This window comes from Balearica regulorum, chromosome 2, assembly GCF_011004875.1.
Source record: "Balearica regulorum gibbericeps isolate bBalReg1 chromosome 2, bBalReg1.pri, whole genome shotgun sequence".
NCBI lineage: Eukaryota > Metazoa > Chordata > Aves > Gruiformes > Gruidae > Balearica > Balearica regulorum.
The window spans coordinates 133,287,213-133,301,392 of NC_046185.1; the positions used below are offsets into that span (position 1 = coordinate 133,287,213).

Here is a 14,180-nt window from a genome sequence, read left to right on the forward strand (position 1 = left end):
TCAGACAAAGATCATGGTCCTTTTGTGAAGCCCGTACACTAAGGTTCCATTATTCTTTTGGGTGCAGATACACCTCTCCTCATAATTACATCCTGAGCTGTGACAAAGTGGCTGCCAGACAACACAGCTGTCAAAACCACATTGCAGGGCAGTTGGAGAGCACAAATCAAGTGAAATAATAGAAATGTTTGGGACACAAGGCATCGCACAGAACAGGCAGCACGCTCCGTGTTCCTCATACCTGACTATGCAGCACAGCCTTGGCTGAAGCATCTTTATGGCATAATCCCACTTGCCCTTGCAAAGGGGCTGGTGTTGATGTTTACAACTGGGGCTCACAGATCTCCCTGGCGTTTTGGGGTTGAGGGGTCTGCAGCACACTTTTCATCTAAGTTAGGGCTGTCACATTCCGGTCTCTTTTCTGTCTCCTGTGTGAGCAGTAGGCATCATGCAACAGGCCATATCACTCCACTAAAATAAATGATTCTTTTACACTTAACCTTTCAGATGGGATAGTCCTCATTTAACTCATGTTATGGGCAATGAGTATTGGTACCAGCAGGAAGAAGGTGGTGGTGGAATGCGGCTGGAGCAAACCCCATCCTTTTCATGAGTCCCTGGGTCAGCCTAGTTTACACTGCTCATGAAGTCATATGCATTGGATGAGTTAAGCTGATTTAATGACAGGTAATTGCTGAAAGGAGCAGTTCTGCTTTCCCTCACTTCCAGGTTTCTACCTACCTCGATCCTGCGGCTGTGTGGTCACAAGGTAGATCAATTCAGCTGTCTGGCCAAAGGAAAATTCATTATTTTCTGAGGTGTTATTTTACCACCAGATCAATCAGCTGACTAGAGTCAGATTGTTACCAGATCCCACGTAAGGGATGTGAAGGGAGCACACATCCATGGGTTGCAGGCAGGATCACCTTTACGCAGCAGCCTGCTGTCAGGTCAGTGTAACCAAGAGGCCAGGCTACTGCTGCTGCATTCAGGTGACAGATAACTCAATGTCACACTGATGCTGGAAGGGGCTGTTCTGTGTCTCGGTGCCCTGCCACACATTGGGCACATTTGTCATCTCCTTTCCGCTATGGGTACCTCTGTGATCCCAGTGGAGCTGGTTTTGGGAGCACATCAGTGAGAAAAAAAATTATTGCTTTTTTTGCAAGGCTAGTTTCCTGGTTAAGTCAGTTTCCTGCAAGGCTGGAGGAGTACTAAGGTGAGTCCCTGAAACCAGTGGGACCTCTTGGTTGGGACGGGGTGACAGCTTTCCATAACATGTCTGTGAGTTTGGCTTGACTGCAATGTCATTTATAGAGATATTTAGGCACAGGTGAATTCAACCTGGAAGAGCAGGTCAGCCTTATTTGTAGCTCTAAGGCAGGAGATACATGTAAGGGGAGCCCCAGCATACATTCAGTTCTCTGATCTAAATAGATGAGAATAGAGTCTGACAGAAAGGAAGCAACACTCATACCACTGAGGTAGAAAAGGCAGACTCCAGAGATTAAATAAAGCCCCTATAATTCAAGGTACTGAATTCTAGATGAATGCCTTAAACGTATCTTTCTTCCTTATACAAAGAGTAACAGAATTGGTTTCTGGCATCGAGGGTTCCCTTCCAGGGATTACCTGAATGACTGGAAGCAAGTCATCCACCTGGGATGAACTACTCCGTTTCTCCAGTATGAATGCTGACATGGAGGACAAAACACCTCAAGAATCCACCGGGAAGGGAGTAGGGAAGCACTTCACCCCTTGGCAGCCATAAATAAGCCCTGGGGATCATAGGGTGATGGGGGCAGATGGCTCGGCTCAGTTCAGGGCTTCCTCCAATCTGGCCTTGACAGCCTCAAAGAGCGAAGGGAGACCGTCCAGCCCCTGCAGGAGCCTGAACCCTTCTCACCTCAGCTAGGACTCGCCGCCTCTGAGCGTGTCCCCCGCCGTGGGTACGGGGTCTGTGCTGGGCGCCGGCCACCGGGAGGGGTGGGGACACGGCCCGGGCGGCGGTCCCCGAGCGCAAAGGAGTTAACAGGACTTTCTGCCTCTTCCCGCCCGCGCCTCCTCCACCCTCTTCATTACCTGCACTTTATCACTGCCGGAGCCGCGGGGCGGGAGAGGTGGAGGGCCGGCAGGGCTTCCTGCGCCGCCCGGAGCTGCCCGCGGCGGGGCCCTTCCTGCTCGCCCGGCGGGGCCGCGGCGTGCGGGGGCTGCGCTCGGCGCAGCCGGGGGAAGGTGTGCGAGCGGAGCGCGGTGCGTGCGAGTGCCTGCCTGCCTGCCTGCCTGCCTGCCTGCCTGCCTGCCTCCTGCCTGTGGGTGGGAGCGGGGCTGGGGCGACGCGAGGGGAAGGCGGGCGGGCAGAGCGGGCGGGCGAGCGTGTCTGCGCGCCGCAGCCCGGCAGGGATGCGGCATGGCCGTGGGCTCCGTGAAGATGCCGTCGCCGTGTGAGGGCGCGGAGCTGACTCGCAGCTGGAGCCCCGGCGGCGGAGCCCACGAGCCGCCGCCGCCGGTGCAGCTGCGGCAGAAGCTGCGGGAGCTGCCGGCGCTGCTGCGGAGCGGGCTGACGCTGCGGAGGAAAAGCGCCGCCGCCGCCGGCCGGGTGAGTGAGCCAGCGGGCGGCCCGGGGCAGCGCCCCCGCCGCCTGCCCTCCGGGGCCGCCCCCCGCCCTGCCCGCCGGGCGGCGGTGCCCGGGGCAGGCGGGGCGGCGCCCGCAGCGCCCCCGGCCGGGCCGCGGTGGGGGGCGGGCCGCGGGCTCCCGGCACTGGCCCTCCGCGGGGGACCGCCGGGCGGGAGGCAGGCAGGCAGGGAGGGAGGGAGGGAGGGCGATCGCCGGCGGCGCAGCACCTCGGCGGGCCCCGGGCGGGGGTGCCCCCAGGCCGGCCCTGGGCTCGGCCCACCTCTCACAGATCTGGTAAAAAAAACGGGTGACTGTGCGCCCCTGTCCCCATCTCCTTGTTCCTCCTGTGGCTCTTCTCTTCCCTCCTTTTCCTCTCCGTGTGGCAGAACTTGTGTGGGCCAATGCATGCACTTCTCCAACAGGAGATGCTGCGCAGGTATGCTCAGACACTCGTGCAAACGTGTGTTAAAGCAGTGAACTTCAATGTGCACCCACGTTTTTGAAGCTAGAAGACCTTTCTGGGCGTGCTCTGCCCCCAGTCTCACGTGCCTCCAGAGACAGGCCGTGGGGTCAGGTGGGCATTGTGGAAATCCCTAGCCAAATTTCACTCAAGTTCACTCATTTTTAGAAAGGCTGGTGGTATGGTTTTATGGGGCTGGCTTGGTGAGAAGCAGTGCTCTGATGAAGCACGACGTGATGCTACCGCAGCTGGGAGCCACAGTGGTGAGCGGCCGCTCTTGCCTGTGAAATCTTCCAGTTGTGACTGGAGCCATATCACAAGGGTGGGATTGCCATCAAGTCACTGCAAAGCTTACTTGCAGGCCAAAACTGGACTGAAACCCACCACCTGAGTAGTTGAAGGAGTTGGGTTTACCTGCACGGGGTTGGGTTTTGTCTATGTGGGGAATCAAGCGAGCTGCGTGTAGTTTTGGTGCACTGATAAATGCCTCTGCAGGGAATTAGAAGTCAGCATGATGTGTATTTGTACCCTCATCAACTTTGTAGTACTTTACCCATGTAAATAAATGCTTTCTCTGCATGGGAAAGTTGTTGTGCAATATGGTAGGGTGTGAATTTAACCCCAAACTTCCTGGGTGAATGCTTTGTTACAAGAAGATATGCACGCAGGGCAGATAAATAGGATTAAAGTAGTATATAAGCTTACAACAGAATAGCTATTTCTGAGTAGTATTTTGATCCAGATTCCTGTTCTAGATTCATTTCTTTCCTCAAGTGAGCTTAACCCACAGAATAAAGACTGGTTGGTATGGAGATACCTAATGAGTTTTATAATTCAGGTGAAATAGTAATCCACTTGATAAGTTGTCCATATGAACACAGAGCTAAGGGGATTCAGTTAATTTTAAATAGCCAAGTCTTGCTCTGCCCTAACAGGATGTTTATGACACATGTCTGTCTTCAAACAAAGATGAGACCTTTTCTGAATTGAGTTTAATTTGTTCTGCTTTAAAGGCATGGCACCCGAGACGTAGAGTAAGTGTGCAGTGAGGAGGTAAGAAGCAGTGTAGAACCGCTGCTGGTAACGGTGTTTGTTTGCAGGCAGGTCTGAAATACTGGTTTAGCACAACAAATTCATGATGCTTCAGGGAGACAACCATGCAGAGTAGGCTCGGGTTTATCCTCATGGTTATTCCTCACTGCTACTGAAAGCATTTGACAAGCAAGTGGTACAACAGTTACTCTGTAAGTATTTGGAGTGGGTGAGTTAACACCCTGGTGAGAAGCCTGGGTAGCTCCTGGGTTGTACAGCTCCTCAGTTGTGCTTGCTGAAGCCTTGGTCCTGTCTTGCTTCATACAGTCCCAGCTGAGGCTCTGCCTGTCTTTGCTGATGTGCCATGTTACAGACCAGCAAACACAGCGTGACAGATGTAGTGGTGGTGCCATCTATGGCTTTGCCTCCCAGTACCCTGTGGGTCATCTTGCAAAGTTTTTCTGGAACTGTCTGTCCTGGTAGAAGGAAAGCTGGGGGGAGGATGGTGAGTTTGTGCATCAGTCTGGAGTCAGCCCAGCAGATCTTGGATGCTGTACGGCTCCAGCAGGACCTTCTGGGTTGGTCCTGTGTGGACAACGAGACTGCTGTGCTCTGCTGTCTCTGCGTTTGCAGGGATTCTTCTGCGTCTGGAATTATTCAGCAGTGCAGGAGTCTAGTGAGGTGTTCTGAGGCACAGGTAGCGCTAGGAATCCCAGTAGTGACATTAATGTCACTTGTTCCCTTTGGAAACCAAGTGGACACTTGGGGTGCGTGGAGGGTCTCTCCCACACATGCGATACTCCAGGGAGCAGTCTGGCTCTGTTAGTAGTGCCCTGTGTTGATCCCTGTCTGCTCCATGCATGTGTCTTTTTTCCCCCCAGAAATGGAATTTTAGGGGCGTGACACTTTCCACATATCGCTAGTTAATGCGGAGAATAACTTCAACCCTGAAAATGACAGTATTTGAGAGAGGGAAGGGATATATTCTAATAATAATATGCAGCATTTTAAAATATTTTCTCTTTTAAACATGACACTTAAATTAAAAAAAGCCTTAAAATAAGGTTGGAGAAAGGTAGAGTAACACAAATATGAAACAAATATTCCTTTTTTTTTCACCTCAACAAAATATTTCAAGTTAATACAAAGTTAGGAGGGTTTTGTTTGCTTATGGAATCTCCATTCCGTCTATCCCTTTGGAAAAAAAAAAAAAAAAATTGGTCTGATCTTCCTCTCCAGTGACTTTTTCTTTGTGCTTTTTTGTTTGTTCAAATGCCAAGCTGAGAGTCTTATTTGTCCAGCTGGTTTCATCAGGAATGTTGCTCACTTAGGTGAGCTGTTTTCAAATAAATGCTGACCAGCTGAAATTCTGGCTTGTTTAATTTCCTAGGAAAATATTATGACCCCTGAGCAGGGAGTCTGCCTCTGATGCTGACTTGCTGAGGGACCGCCTGCAGTGCAGTTTGCTTCCTCATCTATAAAGTAGGGAAAATCTGCGTGCATGCCTCGTGCATGCTTGGGTATTATGGATAATAAAATATAATGGAAGTGTTAAGGGTGCTATAATTGTTTTAAGGATGTACTTCACGGCATCCTGTTCAAATATGCCTTGTGGTGTGGGGGTGGGGGAGGGGGAAGCACTAGGCTAGTATAAAAAAAAAAAAAAAGGAATAAATTTTGCATACCAAATTCCATGGGGTGGAACAAATTTTTAAAATCTCTTTGGGCCTTTAAGTCCTTGGCCCTTGGCACTAAACTGTTTGATAACGTATAAAACTAACCTCTAATTCATTTGCTAGGGAAACCCAATGCTTTTTTAAAAGCTCCTGAACTTTGAACTCGACATTGGCTCTGTCCCTGCCAGCAGGTTTTCCTACACTGGGGCTTAGGGCAGGTGCAACACGGGTGTCTGAGACTGCCCTGTGCATTAGGCTGTAGTTGCACAGGGACCTCTGAGAGGGTGGGTTTTACTCCTTGTCCTCTGCTTGATGCTTCCGTGTTTCCGCTGGATAAAACAGCGGAAAATGATCCAATCTTTTGCTGTGGTAGTTGTGTGTGAGTCTCTGTCTGTGTGTCAGAGCTTGTGCAGGGGCAGGACCTGTTATGGTGGGTCACTGTGCCCTGTGGAACTGTTCCCCTCTGCCATGTGCTTTCTCAAAATCTTTGGAAAGTGGGACCCTTCTGTTTCCCAGTTTGCCTCCTTGAGTTATGTGTTAAGCATACATGTAGTAAGCATTGAGTATTTTTGTTATGAACTGTCTTTGCTGTTCTTCCTGGTGCTTGCCAAAATGTTTTCCTTTCCTCCCCTTTCTCATGTAGTTAGTGATGAAATACATGTTCCTGCCCCTGGAAGCACCGGGAATGCCAGTGGCGAGGTCCTGCAGGCATGTCAGTGCAGCACTCGCTCCATCATGCCAAAAATCCTTTTCACCACACTCTGTTGGACTCCTAATGGAGTTAATGCTGCTCCTGAGTGTCTCCTGAGAGAGCAGGGAAGCGCTCAGAAGTTGGAGGAGGAATTACCTTGCACACACACACACACACACACATGAATTTTTAATAACCTCTCCTGCTTTCTAGGTTCATGTTTACACACAAGGAAAATACTGTTGTTACATGTGAGCATGGATGTTGCCCTTTGTCACAGTAGTGGAGCTGGAAAACCTTTTGGACATCATGGTGTCAAACCCTATTACTCTGATATTATAAAAAGTCTTGCTGGCCTGTACAAACCTTCACCATGGGACGTGCCTTTTGGCTTGCTGGAAGTCGAAGAGATATCATGACTATTTTCTCTTCTGAGACCCTGTAATGACTTTTGTGAGGCTCTTGGAGGTCTTTGGCCAGGCAAATGTTCTCAAACTGTCTTCACCTTAGCTGTGTTGTGAGTGACGCCTTTGCTATTTGTGTATATCAGGATGTAAACTGACTGTAGGGTTACAGGTTGACAATAAACCATAGGAGTTAGGGTATGGATGCTAAAAGTTTACACGAGTTCAGGGTGAGACTGGAGAAGTTCATGGAAGAGAAATGTATTGAACATACATAATCCTCTTCAGGCACAGAAGGTTCCCAAGCTGAAAATAGCTGGAGGTTTGGAGCGTATTAGAGATATCTATCATATATTCTGGCACTGACAGTTGTCGTGCTGTTGGAGACAACTCTTCTTTGGCAGGGGAAAAAAATCAAATTATATGCAATCTGTTTTAATTAAATGAAGTATCCGAACCTCTCAACCTACATTTTGCTAAACTTTTATTCATCTCTTGTAAGAAGCTTTCAATTGCTTATGTCGTTCAAGTTGCTTTCCTCTAATCAATTCATCCTGTGATTGGGGAAACTATAATGTTGTAGATGAGGTTTAGCCAGGACATTAGAAATTCCCTGCTGGAAATACTCGGAATTTCCAGTTCTTCTTTCCTTGGCTACATTATGGTGGTGGTTGATAGTTATGTTTTCATTGAGCCAAGCATACAGATCTGCCTTGTACTCAGGTAATCTTCCCACCAATGACTGGCATTTATAGCAGTCCATATCCTTGTTGGTAGTTCCTCGTGTGAGTAGTGCCTGAGTGACCTTGTATTTCATACTGCTGAATTACACTCTTTTCCTAATATTCCATTTCTCTAATCTTCCTGTAGGACATTCTATTAACATTTGTTTTGACAGTGCTTCCAATTTTGTGCTACCAATGCATTTCATTAGCACCTTTATGCTCATTTGACCAGTGTTGTTAATGAGAAGAGGAGAAAAAAAATCAGGACAACAATTGCTCTGGTACCTGTGTTTATATATATACTATAGACGCTTTAACTTTGGAATTTCTCCTGCGTTAAAAAGATGTGGTGTTGTGGTGTGTAGATACTGTACTAGCTGAAATCAGCGCACAAAAATACTGGATTGGCTCAGCGAATTGGAAGTTTTACTGTCAGAAGTATTATCGAAGTGGGCTGATTGATACTGGTGACATTTTGCTTTAAAGCCTGCCGTGGAGGTTCTACTCAGTAACTTAATACCCCCCATCACTTTGTCAGTTATGTGACTAAAAATAGTCTCGGTAAGTAGTCTTGAATTTTTCCTATTGTAATCAGGCCTATTATGTATTCCTGCTAAATGTGTTTGATTAAGATAATTGTCTTTCACAGTATCCTTTAACTTGTCAGGTCTGTGACTAGTGACACATGAAATGTTGAGTAATGAGTAAAATAGCTTAGCGACAGTGACCATGGTAGCTGATGGGGAATTTCAGTGTCTCGTGTTTATTTGCATAATAATTTGTTTCATAGTCAGTGTTCAGTGAATTACTAAACTGAGAATACTTCTTAATTAGCCCATGTGTTATGACATCTCAGAAGTTATGCCTGGGTTTGATTAACTACAGTCGAATGAAATGGAATGCAAACCCACTCTTCTGCTCTAGGAAGTAACCTAATAAGTTTTGCAGAGTGCAAAGTTTTATTTTTCTCTCTGAAGTGAGGGATTAGTCTGGTTACCGGGATGATGCCCACTGCCTGTGGTTTTACTACTGGCACTGAGTGTGAGGCTGGCAGCGCCCGGACTGACATCTCAGCTGCTTTCTAGCATCCCTGGGAAGGGCCAGGTGCAGCACTGCCAGGTGCCGCTGTCAACACATGGGGAAGAGGTGCCATCATGTGGCTTTTGCTCATGGAAGGTGCAGAAAATTGGCACCGACCCCTTGACACAGGAAAATGGAGCTTGCTCTCAGCTATGGGACAGGTTCTGAGTTTCCTTTCTCTGTTTTGGCCAGAGCATATCCTGGTAAGCGCCTCTTTGACCCACAGTTGCCTGCTATAAAGCACGGTTTTGTCTTTAACCCCTTGCCCGCACTGCAAATGAAGCTTAAGCTGAAAACACCTTGAGTTAATTTTGTCCATGCTCAGTCTTTAAGTGCTGGTTTTTTTGAGTTAGTAATACCACCTTCAGTTAGGGACTCTGAGAGAAAGTATCGATTGGCCTTGCACGTTTGTGCAATTCAAGTTGAACAATGATCTCACTATTTTCACTTTTGGTTTTGCTCCTGTTTCTAAGGGACATAGCCTGCGGATCCTCAGATGGGGTGCTGCCGTTTGTGGCTTGGAAACCCATCAAGAAAATTTGTGTAGGAAATAAGATCAACTCCATAAGAGTTAAAAGGAATATATTTGAGTATTTGCAAAATTTCTCCTAGTGTTACATCTTGATGAAAGGCTCATTTAAATGTGAGTTGATTGCCCCCTTAGTTATATATTTAAAGTGAAATAAACAAAATTCACTTTGTGGAATTGTATACTTTAATTTGCTCAGTTGCAAACCGGTATTATTGGTTAATTCACGCTAGATTTCCCAGCCGCCAGGATGAATGAACAGGCGCCGCACTGTACAATTATGACAAACTCCGTTAAGGTTTGTATTCAGCTGTTGTTACTCGTGTGGCCCCAGTGGTTTGAATTCCATTTGCGCCGTGAGGAAATTGCAAAACAAGCTGTGCATTTTTATGCTGATGAAAATGCTGAAAATAGGCAGCAATAGCTTTTTAAAAGGGGGCAGGGGGAAGGAAAGGAGAATATGCTGTTTTTTCAACCTAACTCACAGAAAGCCACTGTAATAAACCAGATTTATCCTTAATATATAACAATTAAAGTAATATTTCACGTATGGAAAAGGAAAGTGCTTGCTCTTTCGACTTATACTATGTTACTATGTAACCTTATACTTATACTATGTAACTTTATACTTATACTACTCAGTTACAGCTGAAGTGCTCCTGTCCACCCACCGTTTCTGCCCTCGCCCCAGGCGGGTGCTGGGCGTAGCAGCCTGCGAACGAGGCGACGGGGTTCAGCACACAAAGTTTTGGTCTGGCTCTGCGGAGCTAGTCAGGGCCCTACATGGGTCTCACCGCGTTTCTGTGCCCAGACGCTGTAGGTCTGGTCACGCAGGTGTCTCCTGGGGATGTGAGCCGTCTTCTGCTAAGGATTCGTATTAATGCTTAGAAAAAGAGCCTTAGTGTTGGTTGGGGCTCAGTAGGGTGCTGTAGGACTGAAAATGAAGCGGGACACCTTTTAACTCTGGATAGAGCAAGAGTGCACTGTTCTATAGACCCTCAGGGCCAGCTTAGCTGCGCCATCCATACGTTGCTCTGCTCTTTCTTCACAAACTCCGAAACCTCTTTTTCCCCAAATAAGGCTGCCTTGCAGATCCCGTAGGGTCCATACGCACAGATCCATTTCAATGGAATATTTTAGGTTGCTTTTTAGTATTTGCTCTATAATCTTTACCTATATGACACCTTTTGATTTAAACATTTTTCATGATATCTGTGCTTTTGGCAAAAGTTTAAGGATAAAAATGAAGTCATCTGGGCTGTAAAGTTAAAAGCCATGGAAGCAGGATCTGAATATTTTCAAGTTCCAGGTGTAAAAGGCACTAGCTATTCATAATTGTCACGGTGTCTTTTATCTCAGTTTGACTTGGGTTAGTCTGACCTTGTAAAATGATCTGCTTATGGCTGTTGTATTAAGCTAGGGTCAATTATTAATGTTTAAATACTGTAGTATACAGTTTATTCTGATGAATTCCTTTTTACACAAGATGTTTTCCTGGAAAGGACACAGCAGGCTGATTAAAAGTCAATGTACTTTTTATAGTGCAAAAAGAAAATATTCTGCTGATTGAGGGGATGGGAAAAACCTACAGTCCATATAAATACCAGTAGAGCTGTATTCATAGCATCACTGATCATTTTTGCCTTCAGTTTCAGAACTGAATTAATCCATTAAAGCTTAAAAAGATGGATGTTTTTTAGTTTGCCTTTTTCTAAAGATTGATTGTGAAGAATGCAACTTTCTTTTTTCCTTTAATTTGGGGAGCTGCCTTTCTTCCCTTGCTTCCTGAACCTCATACCTAAGTATTTATATGGCTGAGACACACACATGAGCTGCATGACTTGGAGAAGTAAGGAAAGAAATAGTTCAGAAGCTCTCCAGCAGTCTTGTTGCTTAATTATGGGGTGGGTTTTCTATGTGTGTGCTTTATTGTAATCTGCTGGTAGCTTTTTCCACGGCTTGCCCTTCTGAGCATCTCTGCAGGTCGCGTGTCAGTATCATCACCGGGACTGTGGAACAAGCAGCACCAAGCAAGGGGCTGTTGCTGCTTACAGTGATACCACTGGCCAAAGCGATGTGTGTCAAACCATGCCCTTTGTGATGCAGTAGATGACGTGCAGTCTGCAGGTCAGTACCAAGGAGGAGTAAACCAGAGGAAGTACTGCATTTTGGATTAAGCCCCCCCACCAACCACCCCCCCCCCCAAAAAAAAAAAAAAAAAAAAAAAAAAGGAAAATTGAGGTCCAGACCACTTGTAAGCATCAAGAATTTATGATGTTGCTTGGGGTAGGGAAGGGAAAGCAGGTGTTTGGGGTTTGTTTGGTTTTTTAAGACGATAAGCATTTAATTGTGGTTTTCTGGCCAAGTTCTGACTGAGAGAGTTAGACTCAGTGATCCTAAAACACTTTGTAATTTCAGATGGATGTGGTAATCATTCGCTGTCATAGGCTGCTACTGCACACTGTTAAGCAGATGCTTCATTTCATCCCATAGGTGAATGCACTTCAGTGATGCATAAATTGATTTTTAAAATATGCAAGGAAGGGGAGAAAAACAATGCACACACACATGGTTAGCTCTGAAAGTCGCAAAGCTGTTTTTTACTGGGTAAGCTGAAAGAATGAGCTTAAAAGAATCCCTTAGATCTGGTCTGGGTCCTAGCTCATGTACAATCCAGCGCTTTGTTGCGGTTTGTCGTTTCTGCAGCGCCTGAAGCGTCTTGGCAGGGAAAGCAAATCTGGGGGTGTGGGCTGCAAGTCTGCTGCTGAATCTCTGTTGTAGGATGAATGGAGATTTGTGGTGTTTGTTAAGGAAGGCCAAACTCACGGGACATGCAAGTCCTAAAGGAACAAAACCAGAATCTAGTAGTTAGCTGCCAAAGAAGAAAGTTAAAGATCCAAGCTTAAGTGTGATTCACTTTAAGAAGGATAAACTGTAACATCTGTCCATGGTAGCACTGAATTGTACGTAGGAATTCTTTAAACTAGCCTTCCCCAGCATTTTGTTGGAAAAAAATTAGTTAGGAAACAAAATATAATAATCCTGCTAGATTAGTTGTTATAAACTTCTGAAAACTTAACCAGAATTTAACCTCTGTTCACAAAGAATGGCATAATCATGTCCAAAATTGGAACTTGGGTACCATAAAAGCTTACACGATACATGCCATTGTACTGCTATACTCTGTCAGCTTGAAGAGTGTTTACAAATCATTAAAAGACCTGTTCTCTTTATTCCTCAATATTCCGCATGTATGAAAGAGATTGATGAAACTGGTCAGCCCGTTAAAGTGTAGTCATTCATAAATGTTGTCTTTGTAATTGTCTTTGACAGCAATTGCTGGAACAAAATACATAAAATGCAAAAATAATAATGGTAGTTAAGTGAATGCCTCTTTATTTATATTTGTATTATTGTGTTGAAGGATACGAAGAGGAACATTCAGCAGATATTTAATTTTTTTGTTTTATCTCATTAAACAGACAGTCCCAAAACAAATGAGTTTCAGATTAGTTTTACCAAAGCTATTTATCTAATTATGGCTTTCACTGCACTTGAATGAATGGCTGCAAATCAATAAGTCTCTTAGGTTGCCAGGACATGCATTAAAACTGGTGAGTCTTCAAGCTGAATAGCAGGAGTGATGTCTCTTGGGTTTTTCCGTTGAGATATCTGTCCTCAGTTCATACAGTGTATGCATAAACTCAGAATTTATCTGAAGCCCTGCTTAAAAAGTCCCATTTTTGTGTTGATCATTTGCAATTCAATCTGACAATATATATTTACATTATACTGGAAGGGGTTTTATTAAAAAAAAAAAACCAAACCCAACTAAAACAAAATAATTATTTCAGAGGAAGGTAGTGTAGATAAACATGTTGTAGTAGGTCAAGATGATGGTTCATCTAGTCGTATATCTATTGAGGTTTAAGGTTGATCTAACAGGGAACAGTTTTGGCCACAAATACAAAGTTTCTTGTGCTTTCAAGACAGTGTGTGGGCAGATGTTGTATAGTCTGTCTTCCACATTGGTTTTTTTTCTGGTTTCAAATAGCCAAAGATACCTTGTACTCTGATGCTTGGGAATTGTTACCATCAGCCATCGTAGTTATAGCTTTTTGTGTTATCCATATACAAATACAGCCTTTTAATGAATCTGGCTGGTATTTTGGCTTCAGACTCATCTTGGAACTCACATTTACAGAGCTTGTGTGTGGGGTTAGTGATAATGACTTTACTGGGGAAGGAAAAAATATGATTTATTTTGTTCTGTTGTTAATGAAAGTGTTTCTTTTTGATCAGTTTTGAATATCCCACCTTTAATTTCAGTGACCCTTCTGTTCCTGTGAGGCAGGGAACTTCAAACTTCTGTACAGTTAGATTTTATGTATTCTTTTTCACAGCTGTTTTTTAAAGCAAGCAGTCTTAGTCTCTCTAGATGACTCTTTCCATGCTGTAATAATTTTTGTTACCTTGTTTTGAACTCTATCTGGTTCTGCAATGTCCCTTTGAACTTGTGATGGCTTGTGCTGAATGTAATATTCTAAATGGTACTGCACCACTGATTTATTGAAATCATGCAATTTCCTCCCTCTCTTCATCATGTAGGCTTTTCATCCTAGCAATGTGCTATCTTTTTAGAGTTCCTGGTGGTACAGATTAGTTCTTCACTGAAATGTCTTCACAGCCATTCAGGTTGCTTCCTTTAAGTTGATATAGTTAATTTAAAGCCACATATGCTGTCAGCATTTTTTTCCTTACAGTGGGCGTTACTTTGCATTTGATGTGGATAAACATAATTTGACGTGGAGTTGTCCAGTTGTCATGTCAGTCTTGACCTTGTTACAACATACTGTGTCAAAGGCTTTCCTGTTCTTGTAAGAAATGTGAGAATATTCAAGCTCCTGTTCAATGGGTGGACAATTGTTGGGTAGGCTCTACACGGACTAGTAACCAACAACTTTGT

General features: G+C 45.1%; 1 protein-coding gene across 2 annotated transcripts in view; it reads left to right on the top strand.

Moving 5' to 3' along the window:
• Window positions 1-2,074: 2,074 nt before the first annotated feature.
• RAPGEF5 (Rap guanine nucleotide exchange factor 5) overlaps window positions 2,075-14,180 on the top strand; it is a 161,076-nt gene continuing 148,970 nt past the window's right edge. The window contains exon 1 of one of the 2 annotated variants that reach the window (XM_075746030.1): window positions 2,075-2,599. Coding sequence is in view for 1 of the 2 variants with exons in the window: in XM_075746028.1 (XP_075602143.1) it covers window positions 2,411-2,599 (189 nt within the window). In the remaining variant the exon portion in view is untranslated. The remainder of the gene's footprint in view (window positions 2,600-14,180) is intronic. The other variant, XM_075746028.1, reaches the window with a different exon arrangement.